At 41.3% G+C, this 27,740-nt stretch overlaps 1 protein-coding gene and 1 long non-coding RNA gene across 2 annotated transcripts in view; one reads left to right on the plus strand and one right to left on the minus strand.

Annotated features, from left to right (window-relative positions):
• The first annotated feature begins 466 nt into the window (after positions 1 to 466).
• Positions 467 to 1,005, plus strand: LOC115595838 (uncharacterized). The gene is made up of 2 exons (XR_003986803.1): positions 467 to 540; positions 630 to 1,005. It is a non-coding gene; the product is annotated as an uncharacterized LOC115595838 (long non-coding RNA).
• Positions 1,006 to 1,978: 973 nt separating this feature from the next.
• The window catches only part of LOC115595771 (NACHT, LRR and PYD domains-containing protein 12-like), a gene marked incomplete at its 5' end in the record, with an annotated part of 38,265 nt that continues 12,503 nt past the window's right edge, over positions 1,979 to 27,740 (minus strand). Inside the window, 3 exons of the mRNA XM_030440583.1 lie at positions 1,979 to 2,754; positions 5,623 to 5,796; positions 7,660 to 7,833. Coding sequence (XP_030296443.1) covers positions 2,730 to 2,754; positions 5,623 to 5,796; positions 7,660 to 7,833 — 373 coding nt within the window. The remainder of the gene's footprint in view (positions 2,755 to 5,622; positions 5,797 to 7,659; positions 7,834 to 27,740) is intronic.

The following is a 27,740-nucleotide window of genomic DNA, read 5'->3' on the forward strand; positions in this document are numbered from 1 at the left end:
TGGAACACAATGATCCATGTTATTTATTTCACCTGTCACTGGTTCTAATGTTGTGGCTCTCAGTGTTTACACGTTAAATACTTTCACAGATAGACTCAAGGCCTCCACAATGACACACAAATTCACAAAAAACTTCCACAAATACACAAAATCTTCCACAAATTCACTAAAAACTTCCACAAATTCACAAAAAATCTCCACAAATTCACTTAAAACCTCCACAAATACACAAAACCTTCCACAAATTCACAAAAAACTTCCACAAATACACAAAAAACTTCCACAAATACACAAAATCTTCCACAAATTCGCTTAAAACTTCCACAAATACACAAAATCTTCCACAAATTCATTAAAAACTTCCACAAATTCACTCAAAACCTCCACAAATACACAAAACCTGCACAAAGAGACGTGAAACTACCACTGCTCTTCTTTCTCATCTTGCAGGTGATGGACGGTTGAAAGGACGAATCACCGAGACGAACAAGACGATCCAAACAATGGAGACGAGCCTCCACAGGAGCCTGAAGGGAAAGTGTGAGTATCTTTCACCTGGACTTTACGAGGGGGATCAAACATGGCTGATATATCTGCAGAGTGCTGATGGTCACTGTTGGTTTCTCCAGAACCAGAACAGCCAGGAGCTGAAAGTGTGGGCAGAGGAACAGGCTGCTGAGGACGAGCTGGACGACGGTTTCCTGAACTGAATCCTGATTTCCTGTCATCAAGTTTTGTGGACTGACATGTTGTCTGGTTGGTGCTCGGCCCAGGACAGGAAGGCTCTGCAGCGGGTGATCCATCCATCCACAGAGCATCAGTGACAGAGGAGAGGTGAGGTGTCTGCTCAGAGCTCAAAGAATACTGAACAGACTAACAGAACCAGAAGGAACCGCTGACGTAGCTTCTGTCCTCAGGCTGTGAGACTCCTGAACATCCTCAACAACATAGACTGCTTTGGTTTCTGTCCGTCTGTGATGAAGCATTAAATGAGTCAAACTGATTCTACAAGCCTGGTGTTGTCAAATGTTTTCTATCAGATCAGTAGGAAATGTTGTGCTGCTCAAACAGACTCACACTCTCGGCTGTATAGACTTCAGACACAAGAGCTCCACCGACCATCAGAAGCTCCGTGTTCACTTCCAAACTTAATGTCTGCAGGAGAACAAACAGAACCAGTTTTCTGAACTCGCTGTCGTTCCTCCATCGTTCCCGATCCACATCAGTTCATTCAGAATCTCCTGTCGCTCACAATGGAACATTTTGGCAACAAGAGTTTTGGTATTCCAATATTAATGTTCCCCTCTTTGTTTTTAATAAGTATTTTGTAGTTAATAAGTACGACTGAGGGTCAGTCTGATGTCCAAGGCTGTCGGCCATTTTGTCCCTCTCTCTCTCTCAAACAGACCACAAGTGTCACGGAAAATAGTAATCAAGCATTTAATTAATTGTTCAATAAATATCAGCATCAATAAATTATTTATTTGTCTAAAATGGACTAAACTACAAAGTTTTCAACATTTTTATTTTAGGAATTGACAAGGTATTACTCAAAAAGTACACATCAAAAATACTTCATATTATTCATGTAAGTATTCTAAGAAGTACTAAGTTCAGCATTTTATGAATGTTGGACTACATCTGCTTCCCTCGTCTCAAAGTTGATGAGTTGTTGAGTTGGTTTTCAGTTTAAAGCCTGAAATAAGGTGTGTGGTTACCACAGGCTGAAGATATCTACACGTTCTGCTCTACCACATAAAATACATCAGTAAATGTCCCACAGTTTAACTATAAAGCGCTCACGTGTCTTAAAAACACACCATCACCTCCAGTAAACTTGTGGATTTCTCTGGTTTGAACATTGTTGTGATGTAAGAACACAACTCAACAACATACAGAACAAAGGTCGAGTCGTTTTTACACATTTTAATGCAGGAATGTTACATATTACATCTTTAAATCAAGTTGAACTCATTTCTGATTCCATTTAATTTGATAGCAAATGCAGTCAGAGAGAAATCCTTCACATCATGGTTCAGTTAAACCTCAGTGAGGCGACACAATGGAAACGGTGACATCTGCTGGCAGAAAGCAGCTCCAGAACATGAACGCTGGTGATAAGAACGGCTTCAACACTGACCTCAGAGGGAAAAAGCTCCACAGGTTGACTTCATGTGTGTGTTGATCACGTGATGTGTAAACCAGCAGGGTCGCACGTTAAACTGGAGTTCACTGATGCTGCAGGAAATATGATGATCAAACTGGTGTCACGTCTAAAACGTTCCCCTCAAGTTCAACGTCAGGCTGCACAAGTGACACACAGATACTGAGCTGTAACTTAATGTGTGAAAATAGTTGATTACAAATATATTTAAAGTATAAACATGTTGTAGTTGTAAATGTGTGTTTGGACTGGATGGATTTGTTTGTGTTGGTGTTAAATCCAGGGGGCAGTAGGGAGGGCAGTTAGTGGCCCCAACACATGGAGCTGGATGGTGGACTTGGTGACAGTGGAGCTGATCTCAGAGCAGTTCAGACTGCAGCACTGACAGTCATCTCCACTTGTTGTGATTGGTCCGTCAGTCACTGCTGGATGAAGCTCTCCTCTCCACTCCACCTCCCAGTAACACGGCCCAGTCAGAGCCTCTCCACCCACCAGCTGATGGTGCTGCTTCAACCTCTCTGGATCATCAGGACACAGCTGATCCTCTCAACACCTCCACCTTTCATCACTCAAACACTGACGACCCCCACCTGATGAGAGAATGAGAGAGAGCAGAAGTGATACATGAGTGTTTCCAGAGACTCCCTCCATCAGCTGTCAGTCAGTGATATAAAGACCAGCAGGACTTCAGTCCTGTTCAGACCACAAGTGGAGCGGCTGTGTAGCGTAGCCAGCTTCCTTTCAGCTTCATGTTAACGTGTTGGAGTGAAGCTCACAGGTTTACTCTGCAGGTTTCACTCAAGTACACAGTGAAACAAACTGCAGAGAGTCCCTGAACGCATCATCGCTGCAGAAACATTTTAATGATGATTGACAGCTGTTAAAAACCAGAGTCTCAGTCACACCTGAATATTTCATCTGCTTTGAAACATTACAAATATGTAAATATGGAGTCTGTTGTAAAACATGTGGAGCAAACAAAAGACAGATGGACAGATGAATATATGATGTTAAAGCTCCTACATGTTCATACACAGACTGACAGTCAAACATCAGCTGTGGTTACTGGACTTCAGCACAGCTTCTGCTCTGTACAAACACCACATGGTTACTAAATGTAATGATGCTTCTCTGAAATCAGAGCAGTGATTTGCAGGCTTCAGTCAGACTGATCTGTACGGTGGCCCTGAAGGTCAAAACACATCAACATCTCAGATTACAGAAAAGGTGGGACAGCGTTCTTGTTTGTAATTGGACAGAACCCGAGTCCCTGTCCACAGTTTGATGTTGTGTGAAATGTTGTTGTGTTTTGACCTTCAGGGCCACCGTAGACCTGAGAGCTGTGACACAGATCAGCTGATCAGTTCTTTAGTGTTTTAGAGAGATCACATGTGATAGATGAGGACGACTGTCTCTACACATCCTGTGATGCTGTCAGCTGTAATCCAGCTTTACTTCCTGTAGACATGAACACAACAACAACAGTCGTCTTCACATCAACTCAACACCAGAGGCCTGTACTGCGAAGCCAGTTTAGTGGGTTAGCGAGGTATGTTGAGTCTAAAGCCAGGCTTCCCTGTACTACAAAGGTGGCTCTCTTTTAACCCGGCTAGATCACCATGGTAACTTATGCTTAGCTCATAACCTGGTCCCGACCAGGTTATGTTCAGAGTTTCAGCTTAAAATCGGCTATAAAAGCGCCGCTGTTTCACTGTGTAAATCATTCGGAGATGGCGTCACCATTCATTGAGAACCCGGTGGACCTGGGAGCAAGAATAATTCTGGCAGCACTACGATGTGAGCGGCTTCTTCGAGATCGCGCTGATCCGCTGGCATTTCCTGATGAAATTCTCTATGAGCGATATAGATTTTCAGCCGAGGGAATACGGAACATTTGCTCACTTATTGAGCCGAGTGTCAGGAATGCCACTCGAAGAAGCTGTGCGCTCACTGTAAGGCAAACTGTTTGTGTAGCCCTTCATTTTTTTTTGCCACGGGAACCTTTTTACATTCAGTTGGTGATGCAGCAAATCTGAGCAAGAACACTGCGTGTTGCGTGTTTGTAGTGTTCCCAAGTCATTTGAGCACAATGCTTGTTAAGGAAGGATTCTATAAAATATCTGGTAATGTAAGCTACTTTCATACCCCTCTACATCATCAGTATTACTTGCTTGCATAATGAAATCTTCCCCTTTTCATTCTTCTTCCTGTTGGCTTAAGATAGTGATATATTAAAATAAAATGGGAAACAGTATGTTATCCACACTGACAAAATGATGGGGCAGCTTGGCTACATACCACTTTGAATGATGTGTTTGTATTTGGCTCTAACTTGCTGCCATGTCCGACTGCTGCTTCCACATCTTAATAAAATGCAATATGAAATATTAATTAGGCCAACCTAGTATTTATTTGTCACAGATAATGAGCAAAGTTAATTATTTCTTTGATGTGGCTTGAATAAACTGATGAACTGATCAATGTTTCACCCGTTGTAGGGCAGTGTACACCCAAACACAAATCTTACAGGCTTGAGCGATTTTCACTGTCAGGAAGCTCTTTATTGTCATTGTACAGGGACAGTCGCTACATTTGCTTGTTCATCCCGACACAGTAATAAAAAAAAAAAAAAACACCGAGCCTACGCACACTCAGCCTCGCTTTCAATAAAACACACACGCGCATTCTATAACTGAGATCAGTAAAATGTGAAAACAATATAGACATCATTCAAAAATGAAAAAAGATAGTTGTCACCTCAGTGTATTTATTTTTTAAATGGATGAGGGTTAATATGTAAAAGTTGCACAATGTTGAGCTTTCAGAAATTAAAACACTAAGGGCTTAATATAATATTTATCTTAATATTAATCATTGTTAACTTACGCATTTACACGGTCAGCTATTTTCTGCCAGCAGCCCTCCCTCGCTCTACTGGCGGCGACAGTGTTACTTTTTGCCGTGATTGTGTCCTTGAATTCTTCATAGTCCTGCATAATAAGAATCTGCTCATCTTGAGTAAAATATGTGGCCCGGGATCGATCCATTTTCGCACGGAAGTAGAATAATATGACGTCAAACGCCCCCTTTTACATGTACGCGCGCAGAGCACAAAGCAGAGAACCGGACTTGACAAAGTAAGTTGATAACCACCGTCGCAGTACCGTTTAACTCTGTTTGGGGACTTGGGGCTTTGTTGAGCTGCATCATGAGCACAAAGCCTGGCTATGTTGAGCCCCCTTCGCAGTACAGGCCTCAGATCACAACAAGCTTCTGGCTCGTCTGATTGGCTGACTGTTCTCTCTCTGTCTTTCTGTCCAATCATGAAGCCTGTCACCGTTCTCCTCTCACAGCTTCACTGAGGGAAACAGGAAATACTGGATCTTCACTTTGATACTGACTGTGTTCAGAACAATACTGCTGAAACCAGCGTGGACTGACTCCAACCCTCTACTGACCTCAGAGTCTCCAGTCTACAGTGTTGATTGTCCTTCAGATCAGACAGCAGCTTCACGTCTGAATCCTGCAGGTTGTTTTCTCTCAGGTCCAGCTCTCTCAGATGGGAGGGGTTGGACTTCAGAGCTGAGGCCAGAGAATCACAACTGATCTTTGACAAACTGCAGCTCATCAATCTGAATAAAGAATAAATGATGAAGATAAAAATCAATGTATAATCCAATCAGATGTGTTCAGGTTTAAATGTGCAGCTCAACATCACTGTGTCCTAATTAAGGTGCTCTGATTGTTATCAGACGATATTGGTTCTGAATAGTTTGATGGGTGGTCTCTAAAAGGGCCAATCAGAAGAGCCGATCAGATAAACACAGGAGACAGTTTCTCTTTAATACATGCAGCATGGAGAGAAGAGCCACAGTGTTCTCTGCAGTCTTCCACATTGTCTTGACTTGTATACAGCAGAACAGTGGTTACATACTTTATGACAGGTGTTACCCATGCCTTCCCCAAGGCAGTGACCCTCTGATGTTTGACTGGACAATAAGTGTCATCCTAGCTGCCTTCTGTTATCATCCTCATATGAACTCCTCACCTGTTCTATCCCTGACACCTCCCCACACCTCAGGTGAAGGGGAATCTCCCCTCCTCTCACATCCTGACATCTTCTCTACCATACATTGATATTTGAATCCACAACTGTTTAATTCCCACCAGTTAGAATAGTGTGTAACTAAAGTGGGCCTGTAAAGACGGACTAGTGAGTAGATGAGTCTCCGTGTTCGCTGTGAGGACGTTTAATGTCCCCGACAACCTCTGTAGTCTCATTCAGACACTTGTTAGCAACCGCTAACTGTTTTTAACACATGCAGAGCTTCAGAATTAAACTGTGGGACATTTAATGATGGATTTTATGTTGGAGAACAAAACGTGTAAATATGTTCAGCCTGTGGTAACCACACACCTTATTTCACACATTTAACTGAAAACACATTCAACACACTCACAGACTTTGAGACGAGGGAACAGGATGTGCTAACATGCTAACATGCTAACAGATTTCTGGTGTTAGGACTACAGACTACACCTCTCTATAGGGAGGGGAAGCCCCGCCCCTTCAGGTGGACCTCATGGGACCTGATTTCAGTCAAGAAAGTGTCTGTTTGTGGTAAATAAAGTAAAATCTCATGTAGTTTTGTGTTAAACCGCTCAGTGAACTACTTCGTCTCACTCAACATACGTCACCAACACCAACATGGCCGCCGCCTCCACACAGAAGAAGGTGTGGTCATACTGACAGCTGCAGTTATGTGAAAGGAGAGTTGGTCAGTTCTGTGAGCTGCTGATATTCAGGACGACACTACAAGGTTTCAGTCAGCGTTAAACCAGACGTCACTTAACGACTGTTGGCTGTGTCGTCTTTATAATCACATATTTTCACAGTCTTAGATTTTATTAGTTTTATGACAAACTGAGACTTTCTTGAGAAAATGTTTCTTTTAAACTGACAAACATCATCTGTGAGATTCATGACACAATTCAAACCAGAGCAGAAAATTATTTGTCTCATTTTTTCTGAAATAAGGTCCCAGGTGGTCGAGCAGAGGGGGCGTGGCTTCACCTCTGTATTGTGGATCATCATCATGGTGACATCATCCTGTCAACACAACATTCACCGGCCTGTTCACATCAACACACATTAACAACTACAATTATACTGTGTGTGTGTGTGTGTGTGTGTGATCAGACATTATTCATGAATACCTTTTAAAGTGAACTTGATGATTTTAAATCAAATATGAGTTCAGAGGATCTTCTGTTTACAGATGAGACCATTTACAAAAAATTTAAAGATTCATTTACATTTTCTACAGTTTCTTCAAGAAACACAAGTCTTTAGTGACTGCACAATAAATTACATCAAGAAACATGAAAATATGAACAAAAGGACGTTTAAAAAGTTATGTTTGAACATAAATTAGCTTCAACTGTTAATTAAACATATAAGATGTCCAACAGTAACAGAGAGTCAGTGAACTCACCTCAGAGTCTCCAGTCGACAGTTTGGACTCTGCAGAAAATCACAAAGCAGCTTCACTGCTGAATCCTGCAGGTTGTTCCAGCTCAGGTCCAGCTCTCTCAGATGGGTGTAGTTGGACTTCAGAGCTGAGATCAGAGAATCACAGCTGATCTCTGACAACCTGCAGCGCCACAAACTGAATAAAGAATAAATAAAGTGAGTTTAGAAGACAATGTTCCTGCTTGAAATCATTCAGTGTTTAAACTTCTGTTCAGAGCTGAACAAGTTCAGAATATGAAGCTCCAAACACCTGAACCCAACAGGCTGCAGGTCCAAAACTGTCAGATACACAAAGTGAAACAGAGCTCTCATTAATATTAATGACAACGTGCTGCTGCTTCAATAAAGACGTAGTGACTCCACCTCTTAAACTCTGCAGCTCCACCAGAGGCTCCATCTATACAAACTCATGTTGTGCAGCCAAACAGAAACCAACAGAAACTGACTGAAGATTTGATTCTACTGTTTCAGATCAAAATCATCCTGAGTTTAAATATTTCAGTCAGTATAAACGTCACATGTTATCATAAAGGTTCTGAACAAACATGTTTGTTATCGTCTGACAGAGAAGAAAACACTGGTTTCTGTTTTTATTCACAGAAGCACGAAGGAATCAAATGATTAAGAGGTTCAGAGAGAATCAACCAGTGATGAATGTTTAATGTTATATTAGATCTGTTTTAAATATGAAGCTGAACAAGATGCTCAGAGTCAATCAGCATCAAATCTATGAGGTCAGATCCCCTTCAGACCTGATGACATGAACACTAAGATTCACAATGTTTGAATAATGTTGTGAAAGTGTGAACAAAGGTTTCAAATACATATTAAAATGTGATTTAAACATGTGAAAACAACATGTGTGAAATAATGGTGTCGCATTTATAACTGACATCAGCAGTGTAATATCTTCAATGTTGTAAAGTTTGTCTTCAGAGTTTCAGACAGTCAACACGTGCAGTGTGTTCAATCAGAGATGACATTAAATTACATCCATGTGTCTTTTGTCCAGCGTGACTTTAACATCATCAAAGCTCCTTTTTCAAAGATTCAACACTTTCTATTGACAGATTTAAATGTGAGTGGGGCCACACCTTTCTGATGTTACATTAGGACGGTCTGTGTCCAACAGTGTCTGTCACTTTAAAACCAACAATCCAACATTAACACACACCTCACTGTGTGATTGGTCACCTGAGTGGAGGTGAGAAAGGAGGCGGGGTTTGAACTTCTCTCTCAGCTCTTTGTTCATTTGTTACACAACTATTTCTGTCACTGTTCATATGAACAGCTGAGTGAAACACTATGAATGTCTTCAGCAGAGACTGTCTGAACATGTGACACGTCTTCTCCATATTTAAACCATTGTTGTGTCTCCAGCAGCTCTTCACTCCACCTTTGGCTGTTTGGAACAGCTGTGAACACTTTGAGCTCCAGATGTGTTCAGACAACACGTCGTACCACTGAGCTTCTTTCTACAAATATCCCAGCCAACAGCTCTTAAAGAAAACCAGTTGAGTGGATTTGCAAACAGACGTGAATCCAACATCCTGCTTCTGTACGCTGCAGGCACAGTGAGCATAAGAGCCAGGTGAACTCTGAACCTGCCTCTGGTGCACAACTGACCACAGTTACTCTAAAGAATTATTTCACAGTTCCAGCACCGATCCATCTCATTCCTACTGGCTGAGGAAATGACCTGAAGGAAACTGCAGAGGAATTATGGGATTGTTCCCAAGGAATTGTGGGAATTGTAGTTGGATGTACGGACTCTAAGCAGCCTGGGACGTCATTTTAATCACACGACAGACTTCAACCAGCAAACAGAAAAGTTCTCCACCATCGATTCACCTTCAACACAAACGAGCAGCTCTGTCTCACACACATAGAAAGCTGTAATCAAAGCACAGATCTTCATCACCACTGTCATCTCCATCAACACACAGCTGACTGACTGAGAGCTTCATCCTCCATCATCTTCATCACTGATCAGACTGAGCTGTGTGTGTGTGTGTGTGTGTGTGTGTGTGTGTGTGTGTGTGTGTGAACTGAAGGAAATTTAAAACTTCTGTTCTAGATTGAAATGTAACAAACGCAGAAAAAAAAACACATGAACTGACTTCAGAGTCTCCAGTCGACAGTTTGGACTCTCCAGTCCAGAACACAGACGCTTCACTGCAGAATCATTCAGGTCGTTCTGACTCAGGTCCAGATGTGTCAGATGTGAGGGGTTGGACTTCAGAGCTGAGGCGACGACTTCACAGTGAGACTCTATACATTTTGCATCACAAAGCACATGAACATGAGCAGCTGTAGCTCAGCTGGTCAGCTGTTCGGCCTGAGCTGCTCAGTCAGCGATCACAAGGTTTGTAGTTTGAAACTTGAGCTCCTCAGCTCCACATGAGCCTCCAGACTTTGACCTGCCTGAGGAGATCAGCTGGGCTGAATCAGTGGCCCATTTTAAATCCCCCTCAAAACACACCTGTATAAAACGCCTTTTAACGGCTGATTCTGATGATTTCATCTTTGTTTGATTTTGGTTTGACATATTTGTGTTTGTCTGTTTTCTTCATTCTGCTGTCTTTATCTTTATATTTGTAATTGTCCCTGTAATACTTTTCTTGTGACTCTTTCATTGTTGTGCTGTTTTATTTGTGTCCAACAAACTGATGTGAGTGCTTTTAAAGTGCCATATAAATAAACAGAAATACATGTTGAAGTGTCCTTGAGGGAAATAATGAAGCAGAAATGACAGTTTAGGACAAAAGTGTTGAAATAAGTGAGACGTAAACGTGTCAGATGTTAGTTTACAGGCTGCTGTGATTTATATTGGTTCAGCTTCATGTTCACATGATGATCAGTGAACTGTGAAGTCACTGTAGGTTGGAACTGCACTCGTATGTATTTACCTCACTTATGTGTTTGTGTGTATTTTCTCAATCTTTGATGCATTTTATTCTGTGGCTCCATCTGCTTTTCATCTCCCATTTCATTCATTTAATGCCTCCCACTGCACAAACACAAGAATTACAACTAAACATTGTGTTATTATCATTTTATGGGTAATAATTTAGTGGAATGTTTTGGAAACAAGACGACTTCATGTCATTTCTACTCTGAGCTTGGTGATGATCATTTATTCAATCAGCAGGTTTAATACTTGTTTTGGTAGACGTGTATAGTGTTGAGGTTTTATATTATTCATGTGTGTAAAGTGTTGATCTTTAATACTGAAGGCTTCAGCTTTACCACTGCATGAAAAGTGGGATTTTCGTCAGTATGCGGCACTGTAGATTGACGTGGAATTTCAGGTTTGCGAATGCGAATCTCTCTCACTCTCTCCTGGGAACAAGTTAAAGATAAAACACCAGTTGTTAATAAGTTAAAATTTGCATGAAATATTTTGAGATAACCAAGATATTGAATTGTAAAAAAAAAAGTATTTCTATAATTTCATGGGTTCTGAATGTTTCACAAACAGTTGAAAAGTAATTCTTATTGCGTGTGAGAGTTCATGACCTGTAAGAGTTTTTACACTTCCGGGTAGACCGGAGCGTGAGTGACGAGGAAGAAGGAGCGGAGAGTTAATGGCGTCCAGCAGGGTTATTTCAACATGATATTAGATCACAACATTGACTGTTGGCCTCCACGTCTTTCCACTGCAGTAAATGAAAACCTCAAATTATTTATGCAAAAATGTAACTTGATTGATGTATGGAGGTTTAACAATCCTAATATGAAGGCGTTTACTTGGAGTAATAGAAGTGCCACCAGACGTTCACGATTGGACTATTGGTTAGTGTCTGTTCATTTGAATATTGATAAAATATCAGTTAATATCATCACAACCCCATTAACAGATCATAATGCAGTCTCCATCCTTATCCCCTTACACTCTGCCCCCTCTACAAAATGTAGAAATGCCTACTGGAAACTAAACAGTTCGCTTTTACAACACGAGATGGTAAAAGCAGACATAAAAAAAATAATATTGGAATTTTGGAACAAAGCAAAGTCAGAGGATACTTTTGGTAGCAATTAGGAACTTTTGAAGTTTAAAACTGGTCAATATTTGAGGAAGTATGGTAGTAACCTATCTAAAAATCGTAAATTGGAGGAAGAAAGGGTGGTCTCTAACATAATTTCTTTGTACCAGAAGGACCCTACAGATATATCAGAAGAGGAAAGACTAACTTTAATTTCAGAACAACTTAAACTAAATGAGATTTACTCCAACAAAGCAAAAGGTGCCTTTATAAGGTCAAGAAAAAGGTGGATTGAAGAAGGGGAACAGAACTCTGCCTATTTTTTTGGCTTGGAAAAATATCACGGGAAGTTCAATTTAATCCAGCAATTTAACATCAACGATACTGTAACTGATAATCCGAAGAGCATAGCTGTTTTCTGTTCGGACTTCTATAGAAATTTATACAAATCGAAATATTGCCATCAATCAACCACTACATTCTTGAACTCTCTTATCGTCACACCAATCTCTCAAGATGATAGGAAATTCTGCGATGACCCTATAACCTTGCAGGAAATCACATTTGCAGTTGAACATTGTAAAACTAACAAATCTCCTGGAGTTGATGGCCTCTCTGCAGAGTTTTATCAGGTTTTTACTCAAGATCTAGCTCCCTTTCTACTTGAAGTAATATTAGAAAGTGTTGAAAAAGGTTCTCTACCTCCTTCACTGACCCAAGGCTTGATTACGTTAATCCCCAAACCCAATAAGGATCCACTGTTTATTGATAATTGGCGACCTATTTCATTACTAAACACTGACTACAAAATTTTTGCCTCAATAATTGCAAAACGATTAAAAAATGTTTTAGACCCTATTATTGATGAAGTCCAATCAGGACTCATGAGAAAAAGACATATCTCAAACAATAATCGGCTTGTCTTAGATATAATTGATTATTCATTTTTATGTCCAGGTGATAGCTTTATCTTTGTCTTGGACTTCTATAAAGCCTTTGACACAGTAGAACATAACTTTATATTTCAAACTACTGAGAAATTTGGTTTTGGAGATTTTTTCTGTAAAGCTGTTAGAACAATGTACTTTAAAGGTTTTTAGCTCTATTAGATTAAAAAATGGGACATCACCGAGATTTGAGCTGCAAAGAGGCATCCAGCAGGGCTGCCCTGCGTCTCCCTACCTGTTCATTTTATGTACACAACCTCTTTCCACCCATATTAAAAATAGTGCTTTAAAAGGAATCTCAATTGCAGAAAGAGAAGTTATCCTCACCCAACTAGCAGATGATACTACATTATTTTTAAAAAAAGGCCAGCCAAGTGCCAATTGCTATCAAAACAATAGAATTATTTTCGCAGCTTCTGGACTCTGTTTAAATCTTAAGAAGTGTGAACTTTTTGCCCTCAAGGAAAGCGACACCTCCCAGGTCTGTAACATACCAAACAAAGATAAGATTACTTATCTAGGGATTACTATAATGAAAAATGAGGAGGAGAGATGCTCTGTAAACTTTAATTTGATTAAAGATAAGACAAAGAAAAAGCTTAATCAATGGCTGCAGAGAGATTTATCCTTGAAAGGTCGTGTATTGTTGACAAAGGCAGAAGGTTTATCTCGTCTTACATATGCAGCGATCCCCTTGTTTGTTAACCAAAAGCTTTGTAATTCCATTGATAAACTAATTTTCAATTTTATCTGGAAAAACAAGACGCATTATGTGAACAAATCTGTTATTATGAACACTTTTGAACACGGTGGTCTAAACTTTCTTGATTTTACAACCCTTAATGATACTTTTAAAATAAATTGGATAAAGCACTTTCTAAAAGATCCAACATCTTCATGGAACTTTATACCTAACTATATTTTCTCTAAGGTTGGTGGCCTAAAATACTTACTTTTGTGTGATTATAAAATAGAAAAAAATCCCTTAATTTTATCTAAATTCCACAAACAAATGCTCTTAGCATGGTTGCTAATTTACACACATAATTTCTCCCCACATAGGTGCTACATCTGGAATAATCAGCTGATTAATTTCAAGAATAAATCTTTATTTTATAGAACTTGGTTCAATAATAATATAATTCTAGTATCCCAACTTCTAAATGATAATGGAACATTGCTGATTCTGAATTCCTTCACACTTTTGGCATTCCAATCACCCCAAAAGAGTTTGCAATTGTTATGGATGCCATCCCATCTGGTATTCTAACTCTCTTAAAAGGGACTGGAAAACCAGACTGTTTACCAGCTTTGGACCCTAAGTTGACCTCAGTTGGTAATATATGTTTACGACCACAACGAGGAATAATATTCGTAACATTCGCCCTCTATTCCAGAGAGAGGTTACCAGTACCCCTAATGTTGTTCCCTATCGGTCTAACTTTGCTGACAACCTGAATTGGGGAAATATCTGGAACCTTCCTTACAAATACCTCCTTATGAATAAAGTAAGAGAAGTCTCTTTCAAAATCATACATAGGTATTATCCTGCTAAGCAATATCTCCTTAGGTTTAAGCTTGACATATGTGTTAACTGTTGTTTTTGTGGATTATCTCCAGAAACAATGGTGCACCTTTTCTGGCGATGTCCCTACACCACCACTTTCTGGAAAGACCTATCCCGATATATTACTGATAAACTTGTCTCTGATTTTTTCTTGTTTTGGAAAAATGTACTGTTTGGTTTCCTTGACAACAAAAGTAAGAAGCAAAGAGAAATATACCTAATTAATTTGTTGATCATTTAAGGGAAATATCATATTCACAAAGCCAAATTCAGTAACTCTAAACCGTCTTTTGTTTCTTTTGGTAAGGAAATGGAACAGTACATTAAAACCATCTATGATTTAAAAAATAAGAAAGCTGCTAAAACCATTCAGTTATGCTCTATATTTAAAGCCCCTGTACGGAGTTTTTAACTGGATATAGAAAAGTCTCTGGTTTCTGCTGATGTGTCTCTGTTACCTACAACAGCAAATGAGCCCATCAGCGTGAAGATACGCTTTTTCTAAGTAGTCTAATTCCATATCTCTGAAAGGCCTTGGTCGGGTCGGACCACTGACGAAACGATTTACGGCAGTCAGACCAGAACTGACGACACTCCGCATATCTGTTTTGTTGCTACGGTGTGCTAACCGAGCTAAAACGTTTTTCATGGCTGATACTGAAAAGAAAAGAAAAAGAATTCGCACCGAAGACCAACGCAAGGCCAAGAGGGAATCCGATCGAGCAAGGGCTAAAACACGTATAAACATTGGAGATTCTTTTGAGAGATGGAGAGAGTTGCGGGGCTTGAAGGGATTCAAGTCTGATCCGGAATTTGCCCGATTCCTCCTAGCCAGGTATGTACATTTTATTTCATTTATGAAAGGTAATGCGGGACGTAGTTTACAGCAATACGTGAATTTATGTTGTTACAACAAAGCTGGCTAACGTTACCACTAGATTAGCTCAAGATACTACACTCGTAAAAACGACAACAAACGTCTTAGATCACGCATCCATTTCAGCTGTGTGTCTCAGCCCAGCCGACCTGCAACGATGCATCGGTAATATCCTCCGTCATTATAAATGATTCAGTTTCTTACTTAGAACAAAACATCCATCACAATCACTGTGACTTTGCTGTAACGCTAGCTCTGTAGCACCGTGGGTAATATATATAGCCTGGAAATTGCAGCGCAACAGCAGCATAACTTTGTTTCACCGGCGGCATATTATATTAAGTAGAGATACAATTAGATACACTACCTCGTCCATATGCACGCTGTAGATAGCTGCTAAAAAAAATAAAAAGCTTTCAAAGCAAGTCCCGTCTTCTTTCCGACGTTTCCAAAACAAATCTACGCGCGCCGGCCAGACAACGTCTTCACGACAGTGGGCGCTAGGGCTCATGGGAAATGCAGTCTTCATTCCGGCAAAACACCACCGCTTTCGTCCAGTGGGGCCGCCAAAATCAACACTAAATGAAAACTCCGTACAGGGGCTTTAATGTATTTATTTGAAACTTCCCCTGGCTCTGCTCTTGACCAATCTATTTTCTGTATTAATGACTGTACTTGCTTGTTTTTACTGTTTGTATTGTAAAGATTCATAAATAAAAAAAAAAAGTTGATGGCGTGGAGCCGCTGACAGTGGACTGTGTGTGTCGTCAGTGTCGTGTTTTATCACTAACAGACTGTGAACTGTTGTCGGACGACGTGCTGTGTGAGTTGGACTCTCCATCGCAGTCGAAGTGTTTGTGTTTTAATGGACACGAAGCAAGTTTGGCTAAGCTAGCTAGCAGGAGCTAGGCTAGCGGCCCGGCCATTGTCGAGAGAACGTCTGCACGGACGGGAGAAGCTTTGCCGGGTCGCCACGAAGAATGTCGCCGACGGACGGAGCTTCGCTGCCGCAGAGGGACACGGAGGTTTATCGCTGCGAGCATTTTGTTTTCACAGACTAACCTCGCCTCATAACAAGGCCGCGGCCTCCTGTTAGCTCAGAGCCACGTCTGCAAGTCCAGATTTACACGATGCCGATAATGACGCCATTGTGTGTAAGTAACTGTTACTGTTTTCTCCCTCTTTAATTTTACTGTGACTTACGTTTCTTTATTCATACCAGTCTTTTTAATTGTTTTCCAGCTGCCTGTGAGACATTACGAGACAGAACGCAGGACAACAAACAAGCAGATCTTGCATCGCAGGCGGAGGCTGTGAGGAGTTCAGCTCGGAGTCGATCGAGGACAAAGAGGGTAAGATTTATTAGATTAGATCGTTTTTGGTCAATGTGACTATTATTCTATTAAATAATAGATGTGTTGTATCAATACGCAGTGCACGCGCAGTACTGATCGTCTTTATTGATTGTTTTTACAGCTGCTGGAAGCGAGACAGAGTGCCTGCTGAGGATGAGGTGGACCTTTCGAAGTGCGCCGCCATGGACCTGATGTCTGAGGAGGAAGACGGCACAAGATGGCGGGTGTCTGGATGGATTGTGCGACCTCCGTTCTTTCACAGCCGGGAGCTCACCGAGCTCTGTGCCACACTGCTGTCACATGAGAGGAGATTCCGGAGTACAGAGCACCACAGACGTCTGCAGAAACAGACACTTCGCGGTGCTGCAGGATTTTGGGCCTCTTGTGATCTTCCCGTTTGTTGTGTGGGCAGATTATGCTTTGTACATAGTTGTGGTGTGATTGTGTTTGTGCTAATAAAGCTTTTTCTTTGAATAAACACCTTCCTGGCAAATGTTCCTTTCCTCAATGAATTCATTCATGTCCGTGATGATATCATAAATATAAATGTGTGTGTATGTATATATATATATTTTTTTCACTGGGATTTGCATTTATAATGACCCATGGTGACCAATCACGAGTGATTTTGCTTGTTTATAACTAGTGGTTTCATCCAATACTGAGTGAGGATATTCAAGCCAGCCCACATGTTCTCTGGCCAGGTGTGGTTTCGCTCCGGGAGCTCCGCTGACGTCATGGTTCATTTTCGGCACAGACGAACGCCACGTTCACAGCCTGTAAATTGTCGTTAACTGCCGAAAATTAGGGAGATTTCCGGGCGTGGGGACGAAAATCCCACTTTTCATGCAGTGAGAAAAGTTCTCCACCATCGATTCACCTTCAACACAAACGAGCAGCTCTGTCTCACACACATAGAAAGCTGTAATCAAAGCACAGATCTTCATCACCACTGTCATCTCCATCAACACACAGCTGACTGACTGAGAGGTCAAGTCCCTCCAAACATAATATTCCCTCCATCATCTTCATCACTGATCAGACTGAGCTGTGTGTGTGTGTGTGTGTGTGTGTGTGTGTGAACTGAAGGAAATTTAAACTTCTGTTGTAAATTTAAATTTAATAAACAGAAAAAAAACACATGAACTGACTTCAGAGTCTCCAGTCGACAGTTTGGACTCTCCAGTCCAGAACACAGACGCTTCACTGCAGAATCATTCAGGTTGTTGTGACTCAGGTCCAGATGTGTCAGATGTGAGGGGTTGGACTTCAGAGCTGAGGCGACGACTTCAGAGTGAGTCACTGAGAGTTTACAGTGACGTTCAACAGGCTCTGACGATACACAGGCCACATCAAGAAAACTGATCCAACACTTGATGAAAGATGGAAATGTGTTGGATATTTGGAGACATCTTAATCCTGACATGTTGGAAGGATGTGAAGTGTATGAGAGATAAAATCCTGAATATCAACATGCCATCATCTGCAGAAACATTTCTATTACACTTCTATCCTCTAAACACTGAAGAGGAAGAAATCTACATTCAGAGACACGTTTCTGTTACAAGCAAAGCGTCTTATTGCTTTACAATGGAAGAACATAAAGGCAGCAAGTAGAAATAAGTGGCTGAAAGAAAGCACAATAAACTGGTCTGTGGAAGAAGAAAGTGATATTGTGAAAGGTAAATTTAGGAGGTTTGAGGAAATCTGGAGTCCTTTCTTCTCCTTTCTTGAAGACGGTGGAGACGACGCACCGATAGTTGATTTACAAGTTGTGTCAGAACTAATATGATGTGACGAGAAGCTTTTAGATACGTTTGATTGATTTCTCTCTGTATTATTGTTATTCTTTATTTGAACGTCTGGGCTCCTGCTCTTTAGTTCCAGTAGTTTTAATGTGTATTATTCAGCCTATCAGGACTTTGTGTCCACAGAAGAATCAAAGTGTTGACTTTATTCTAACATGTGTTTCCTCTACAGTCCACAGAGACTAAACTGACTCACACTCTCACAGTAACATCACAAACACCTTGTTTTAACACTCACCTGCCTCACACTTTAGTCTTCCTTCTTCCTTCTCCGTCCAATCAAAATGGAGTCTGAACTTGAAGACTTCACACTTCACTTAGGTTCACTCCCTGTTTATGATCCTGGACTACATGATACGAGCTCCGCCCTCTACACTGACAGGAAGTCAGGTGTGTGTAAGTGTGTGTGTGTCCTCCTTTGGTCATATCTGTCAGTAAAAGGTAAATAGTGTTTATAGTGTTTCTAGTCTTATTATTTATGACTGACTTTATATCCTTGTATTTTTGTCTTGCTTTGTTCTGCGTTGACACTTTTCTCTATAACTCTGTCGCTGCTGTTCTTCTTCGTCTGTCTGCGACTCTTCAGCTGTTGGAACGTGAATTTCCCTGTTGAGGGAATAATAAAGTGTTATCTTCTCTTTTCTGATGTTACTGTCAGAGTGTGAGTCAGCTTTAGTCTCTGTGGACTGTAGAGGAAACACATGTTAGAATAAAGTCAACACTTTGATTCTTCTGTGGACACAAAGTCCTGATAGGCTGAATAATACACATTAAAACTACTGGAACTAAAGAGCAGGAGCCCAGAGGTGAAGACAACAACACTGAGCAGCTTTGTTATTATGACCCGTCACTAAAGTCTCCACAGTTGCAGACGGGTTTGTTCTGATCCGTGCAGAAATGACTAAATGTCCACTGTTCACCAAATAAAGGCCATTACCTTTTTACAGCTGGTCGGCTGTTGAATACAACAGAGAAGCACTTTCTGTGTGACGAGTCATTTGTTCATCATCCACTAAAGAAAACAATGGTTTTATTTGCGATCACTGCAGCGAGGTCAGAAACTGTCCCACCTGTTCAGAGAGCACGAGTCATCATTTCATCATCAGCAGTTACTTTACAGATTACATGCTGCATCATCATCAAAGTACAACATTTAGAAACTCTTTCATTTTATCAGCAAACTCATTTTAATAAGAAAAGATTTGTATCATCAGAAAAAAGCTGAATATCAAACAATAATCAGACTGAAACTGTCAGAATCTAAAGTACATTAATAAAATGATCAATAATAAGTTAATGTGACATTAAATGCAACAATAATGAAACTTTAAATAAATATAGACATGAACTAATTTACATAATGTGACATGACACATTTATTTTTAATTGTTATTATTGAACTATTTTTATGGACTTTTAAATGTATTATAACATTTTATTTTTCATTGTTCACATTCCTTCATGTGTGTCTTCTAACAGCCTCCCCTGGGTGTGTCCACTGTCACACAATGAATCCATTTAATGATATTGACGGAGCTGCTAGAGGAGAGTGCCAGCTGTTATTGGATTCGTGCGTGAGCCGTTCACTATCAGCCCAGGTGGAGAATTCTCCGCTAACGTGAGGAAGGTGATGCCACTGGACGAGGCGGCTGTTCACAGTGAACTGATTGACATCCAGGCCGCTGGTGACATGAAGCTGCTCTCCGTGCTGCTGAAAGCTTGAGCGCCTTTTGGGGGGCTTGTCCCAAAGAAGAAGGCACACTGAAGACATCGGCCATGTATGTGCTCACCATGTTCGGATCAACATACACCTGTAGAGCCGTGTTCTCAAAAATGAACTCTATAAAAACTGTCAAGCCCGATGTTAAAAAGATCGTGTCGAAGGGGAAATGGAACTTCTCCCATCAAGCAAACAGGAGTATTTAAGTCTTGGGATACTTGGATTTACTTTTTTTTGTATTGATGTTTATGGATCACAGGCAGGGCCGCCTTAACCTAATGTAAGGGCCCGGGGCTGAGAGGTTTTGTAGGCCCCCCATTCCCTCCATTTATAGAGTCTCATTCTAAAAAGTGTCATATCTCGGTCATCTACATCACAAAATGCATTAGTTTCTTTGGAGACATACAACAGTGAGTTTTCCCTCTTTGAGCCAGAAAACACCATAATATTGTCATCAACATATCACTGAGCCCACTGAGCAGAAACACAATACACTTTATTTAACAACCACACACAGCAACTTATGGTGAGAATAAAACCAACATGTGTGAAAGTATGATTTCAAACCATATCATGAAAAATATCAGCAACCATCAGCTGTCTGCACAAACTCTGATAATAACTAAAAACAGCATAAGCAAAGAACAGCAACAGATGAAAGTAGGAGCCTCTTCTCTGGCCTCAGCGGGCCTGTCAACCAATCACATGCACCTGCACAGACACACAAACACACTCCATTCAGCACCATGACAGCAACATGGCCTAATGCCAGGTACCAAAAAGATGAAACTGAGCAACATTTATGGAAGGTTTGCAGTATAATCCAGACAAACATCTAATGACTGATTCCGTCTTGCTGCATGCTTGATCGCAGTCTATTTTTCACCAAGCCCAGTTTTGAGAAGACAAAACAAAACACACGAGCTGCTGGTGGTGAATAACAGAGCCATTGTCTGGGCACACACTGAGTTTGCGTTTGAAATGCATTTTTGAGAAAAATTTTCTCTGCTGTTTATATTGGCGTTCCGATGCCGACATGTTAGCATCTTTATTTTGACAGGACTGCGGTCCCATTTTCACCCAATAAGTGCGCACTTTTGCGTCAATATTGTTTCCCCAGCGACCCGGGTCACTGTTATACGGGTCATCTGACTGCTTTGCAGCCTGGTCCTCTCTCTGGGGCCCGTGTGCTCCCCCCTCCTCCTCCCCTCCACTGCTGCTCCTCTCCAGCTACATCAACCTGCGCGGCCTGCACCTCCTCCGCTCCCTCTGGTGTGTGAGATAGCGAGTTTCCCGTGGTGCCGGGTCCATCTTCAGCAGCAGCTGGTTTAAAAAACCTGGTGAGTTTTGGGATGCTCTTCGGTGATTTTTTTTTGCACAAGTTTCAGGTAAGCCCGTGCATTAAAGCAGCCTTTAATTTGATGTAAAGAGTAACATTTCTAATAACTGCGGCCTGTCGCGAAAGAATAAGATCCCGTATACAAGCGGCCGAAATGAGTTTCCTCCGCAGGGTGGCAGGGCGCTCCCTTAGAGATAGGGTGAGAGGCTCTGTCACCCGGGAGGAGCTCAGAGTGGAGCCGCTGCTCCTCCACATCGAGAGGAGCCAGCTGAGGTGGCTCGGGCATCTGTTTCGGATGCCCCCGGGACGCCTCCCTCGGGAGGTGTTCCTGGCATGTCCCTCCGGGAGGAGACCCCGAGGAAGACCCAGGACACGCTGGTGTGACTATGTCGCTCAGCTGGCCTGGGAACGCCTTGGGATCCTCACGGAAGAGCTGGAGGCAGTATCCGGGGAGAGGGAAGTCTGGGTGTCCCTGCTCAGGCAGCTGCCCCCGCGACCCGGCCCCGGATAAGCGGATGAAAATGGATGGATGGATGGATGCGGCCTGTCGCTTTTATTTGTCATTAGAACTATTTGCTGATGTGCAATAAGGCTTGCAATTACCGTTCTCTTCTCTGTTATGTTGATGGTTGTTATTGAGACACCGCAATTGTGAAAAAGCCCAAGCAAGGACAATTTTCCCACGTTCCTCGGGTCGTTCCTGAGCAGTTTTTGCAGTGTTACAAGTGTGTTGTCCTGCTGGGGGGGCACTGCCATCAAGGAGTGCTGCTGCCATGAAGGGGTGTACTCGCTGCTGTGTTTGGGTGACTGGTGAGAGACATCCACATAAATCCTAGGTCTCACGGTTTCACAACCGAACCTGGCATTGGAACACAATGATCCATGTTATTTATTTCACCTGTCACTGGTTCTAATATTGTGGCTCTCAGTGGGTACGCATGTTAAATGCTTTCACAGACACATGCAAAACCTCCACAATGACACACAAATGCACTAAAAACCTCCACAAATGGACCAAAAACTTCCACAAATTTGCTTAAAACTTTCAAAGATACATGCAGAATTTCCACAAATTCACTAAAAACTTCCACAAATTTGCAAAAAACCTCCACAAATACACAAAAAACTTCCACAAATCTGCTAAAAACTTCCACAATATAGGAACACATGCCCTTTTGTCTTCATCACAAGGGTCTGCGTCCTTTCCCCATCCTCTGACCTCTCACCTCTCAACCACATGACAAGATTAACTTAACAAACAAAGCCTATCTGTTTGACTGAATATTCGCTTCTCATTTACCAGTTAAATGTCTGATATGTTTTGTTAAGATAGAACTACAAGGAATATGTATAAGTCCTCTGTCCTACTGTGTATTGTATACGTTATTGTTTGTGTTGTATACTTTATTGTTTTATGCCTTAATCATGTTTTAGTTATTTTTGAATGATTAGTGATTATAATCATGTTGCATCTTTTCACAAAGACAAAGATTCTACTTTAAGATGCTGAAGTTTTTGGGAAGGTTAAACATGATATGGAACATTAAAACAACAGTTTAGTTAGATTAAACTGAATAATTAAAAGAATATGAGATTGCATAAATTGATTTGAAATTGATACTCTAGCTGTCCAAGTCAAATTTGTACAGTTAGATGTTTGGAATAGTTCCCTCCGGCCTATTCCAGTAAATCAAACAACAGAGGTGGTGCCCCATCTTATCATTAATAATCGCCAGTGATTAATTACGCTTATAATCAAATAGCAGTGTATCTCCTATAAATTACACCCTACATATTTTATGATGCCGTCCGTGTGAGTCCCATATACGTCCCTACACCTTTTATGGTGCCCTGTGTGAGGCCACCCCAAACCCAAGGTTCTCTGTATCAAATTAAAGGGATAGTGCGGGTTTTACAAAGTACATATCTATAGTCAATCTGCTCCCTACTGTAATCACCAATCAGCCCAGCCTCAATTTGGAGAAGTAGAGAGCCGCTCCAGCCCACACGCCCAGCTTTGTACTGCAGTGAACGGGGTCCAGCAATAAAGTGGAATTAACCACCTAAAACAAGGCTCACCTAAAAATGTTTACATCAGTTCAAGTGTAGGTTATATAGGTAAAATTCACACCGCTTTACATCGCCGTCAGACAGCGCTTTCTTTTGGCACTACATTTTCTCAACTGCAGAACCTTTGTATCCCTATGCACTAGAGTAACTGGGCAATAGCTGATCTGCGAGCAGCGGAATACAGCGCGATGCCCAGTTGCTGGACGAGAGGTTTACTTTCGAAAAAAAATGAAACTTAATTCTCCATATCCTTCCGCATTAGTGCTTATGCATAGGGTTACGGGGGTTCTGCGGTTGAGAAAATGTAGTGCCAAAAGAGAGCGTGGTCTGACGGCGATGTAAAGCGATGTAAATTTTACCTATACAACGTACACTTGAACTGATATAGAACATTTTAAATGATCCTTGTTTTAGGTGGTTAATTTAGCTTTTTTTTTGCTGGACCCCGTTCACTGCAGTACAAAGCTGAGCGTCTGGGCTGGAGCGGCTCTCTATTTCTCCACACTGAGGCTGCGCTGATCGGTGATCATGGTAGTAAACAGATCGACTATAGATATGTACTTTATATGACCCCACTTCAAAAAAATGGAACTATCCCTTTAACTACAGACAAACATTGGTTATAATAATCAAAACCCAAGCTGTTTTAATATCACCTGACTGTCCACCGAGTGATTAGTATGATACTTAACTTTATATTATATTCTTGACTGCACACACCTTGAATTGTGCATGAACATAAAACTTTAAGAGCTTTAAGCATTGCTTAAGATGAAATTAATGTGTACGAATGCTGCATTGCAACCAGATTTGTGAGTGATAAGAGAGCTTTCCAGCATCACTTATGTTGAAAGTAATGGACCCAGATTCTGTGTTGTAACCAGATCTGTGAGTTGAAAGGCCGCTTCGAGCCACCACGCATTATTCTTTTGTCCAGATGCTGCATGTAACCAGATCCGTGACCTATTTGCATGCATAAGTGTCGCCATACACTTGAATTGAACCGGTTGGGCGAGACTCAGTGGCTGCGCATCACCAGCACTGAGGACCATTCCTGTTATTACATTGCCACCTGCTGCGCGTTGACAGGGGTGTGTAGTGGACACAGACCCTTGTGTGTTCTGATTTGGAGTAGCTAACTAAACAGAAGACAGCTGTGTTAAACAGTGAGAGGTTTCTTTAAGGTACAGCTCCGTGTAGTGAAGTACCAAGATCGGTTGCCGTGGCAACAATCCTGTGTAAAAGGACAGTGTGTTTGACTGTGAAAAAGGGGCGAAGAAATCCTCCTATCGGTTTAGATTGTGAAATCTGAAAATAAAGAATAAAATGCTTACTGCGGGTTGAATGAAAAAGTTGAAACTGTGTAAAAGAGGCGAAGAAATCCCTCAATCAGTTTAAATTGTGAAATCCGAAGTAAAAGAATAAAATGGTTGTGCAGATTAAAAGTTTTCTGAAGCGCTGCAAAACTGTCTGTGAGAAGAAATCACTTCTTGCCAACTTCGCCCAGAAGTTGCTGTTGAATGAAAAGTAAACTCAACTGCTGTGAATTCCATAGCTTAGAAGTTGCTCCCTCAGTGGTCAAACCACCACTGAGCCAAATCCTGCTAAAACAAGTGGGGGTATATCAGTGGGCAGAGCTAAAAAGCCTCTCCCTCTTTCAATTGTTTACTGTTCGCAAGGTTCTTTTGACAGGGACTTAGATGAAACGGTTTGAAGCATAACCTGTTCGAACCCAAGCCCGGTGGTACTCAGGATACCAGCGCTTACTTAAAAGATATAGAGTCATATCTAAGGAAGACTCTCAAATGTCATAGTTGATGAAAAAGTCTATCTAATTAGAGTAACATCACATCAGAAAGTCAGCAAATTCATCAAGCGCCAATCTCACCATGTCAAAAAGAGCTATAAAGCCCTCAGCAAAGTACTGATGGATGAATTTAAAAGTTAAACACAAAGACAGGTCTAACTACCGATTTAACTGTCAAACAGGGAAGACAAGAGTCCCCTCAAGAGTCCTACAAGAGGCCTCATAAAGCCTACTTCCGACCCAAGAATGAAATAGAAATTATTTAGGTATCACGGTGTAAAGGTGATAAATGTACAAATGTATTATTCAAAATAATCTGAAGGTCGTGACTCCGATGAGTCTTACAGCTAGTCATGACAGTTACTAACACTCTAAGACTAGTATTTCCTAGTAACCCTCAGAGTAAGTTAGGGTTATCAATATGGTTTCCTCCTCATTCTCTCTTTGCTATATGATTAGACCTTAGCATATGATAGAGACAGACACCAACTTTGATCATGGAATGTGCCCCAGGGATACCTCGACAACGGGCAGTGTGACTTCATCGATCCAAGTTCCTGTTGTTGCAGTCATTGGATTCAAGTGGAGGAATATGTAGGAACACATGCCCTTTTGTCTTCATCACAAGGGTCTGCTTCCTTTCCCCGTCCTCTGACCTCTCACTTCTCAACCACATGACAAGATTAACTCAACAAACAAAGCCTATCTGTTTGACTGAATATTCGCTTCTTTTTCAAGACTATGATCATCTGATGAAGAACATTGCAGTCACTGTCTGCTTCAGAAGCCTTGCAAGGAGTCTCCAACAAAAGAGACTTTGTGTGCTCCCAGCCGAGTTCGACTCTGCCTCCAGTGCTCCCAAGGCGGGAAAACCCGCTGGGCCTTCGGACAGAGTTCCTCAACAGAGTACCAACCTTCCCTCTGGCCATTGGACCTACGCGCTGTGCTTCAGGACCTCCTGACTCCCAAACAAAACAGGCTGAACGTCTTCATACAGCTGGATCCACACACGTGAGAATGAGTGGGGGTCTAAAGTTCTGACTTCTGTCTAGGTTCTGACTTCTGTCTGGTTCTGACTTCTGTCTGGTTCTGACCTCTATCTTATGAATTTAGGAGAATTAAGATTAGGGTCTCGTTAGTATTAAAATTTACTCCCGTAATATTTCATATATAAAAACCAGACCGTTTGACTTTACCATCTGCCGACGGTCACATAATTTTATTACTTTCCAATTGCAGTCTTTACCTTTTCGGTTGTCGCTTGTTGTTCTTCTAAAATTGTCATTTCTTTTATTTTACCCCAAATTATTTAGTCAATAAACATATATAATCATTTGTCTTCGTCTGGAACTTAATGTTAATGTGGAGAACCGATGGATACGTGCAAAGAAGTAGTTGCTTCAGAATATGAGATTGAATAAACTAATTTGAAATTGATACTCTAGCTGTCCAAGTCAAACTTGTACAGTTAGATGTTTGGAATAGTTCCCTCCGGCCTATTCCAATAAATTAAACAACGAAGGTGGTGCCCCATCTTATTGTTAATCGCCAGTGATTAATTACCCTTATAATCAAATAGCAGTGTATCTCCTATACATTACACCCTACATATTTTATGGTGCCGTCCGTGTGAGTCCCATATACTTCCCTACAACAAATATACAATACACAAATTCACTAAAAACCTCCACAAATACACATAATCTTCCACAAATTGACTAAAAACGTCCGCAAACACGCAGAAAACTTCCACAAATACACAAAAATCTTCCACAAATTCACTGAAAACCTCCACAAATACACAAAATCTTCCACAAATTCACTAAAAACTTCCACAAATACACAAAAAAACTTCCACAAATTTGTTTAAAACCTCCACAAATACACAAAAACTGCACAAAGAGACATGAAACTACCACTGCTCTTCTTTATCATCTTGCAGGTGACGGACGGTTGAAAGGACGAATCACCAAGGTGAATAAGACGATCCAAACAATGGAGACGAGCCGCCACAGGAGCCTGAAGGGAAAGTATGAGTATCTTTCACCTGGACTTTACGAGGGGGATCAAACATGGCTGATGTATCTGCAGAGTGCTGATGGCCACTGTTGGTTTCTCCAGAACCAGAGCAGCCAGGAGCTGAAAGTGTGGGCAGAGGAACAGGCTGCTGAGGACGAGCTGGACGACAGTTTCCTGAACTGAATCCTGATTTCCTGTCATCAAGTTTTGTGGACTGACATGTTGTCTGGTTGGTGCTTGGCCCAGGACAGGAAGGCTCTGCAGCAGGTGATCCATCCATCCACAGAGCATCAGTGACAGAGGAGAGGTGAGGTGTCTGCTCAGAGCTCAAAGAATACTGAAAAGACTAACAGAACCAGAAGGAACCGCTGACGTAGCTTCTGTCCTCAGGCTGTGAGACTCCTGAACATCCTCAACAACATAGACTGCTTTGGTTTCTGTCCGTCTGTGATGAAGCATTAAATGAGTCAAACTGATTCTACAAGCCTGGTGTTGTTGTCAAATGTTTTCTATCAGATCAGTAGGAACTGTTGTGCTGCTCAAACAGA

This window comes from Sparus aurata, chromosome 14 (assembly GCF_900880675.1).
Source record: "Sparus aurata chromosome 14, fSpaAur1.1, whole genome shotgun sequence".
NCBI lineage: Eukaryota > Metazoa > Chordata > Actinopteri > Spariformes > Sparidae > Sparus > Sparus aurata.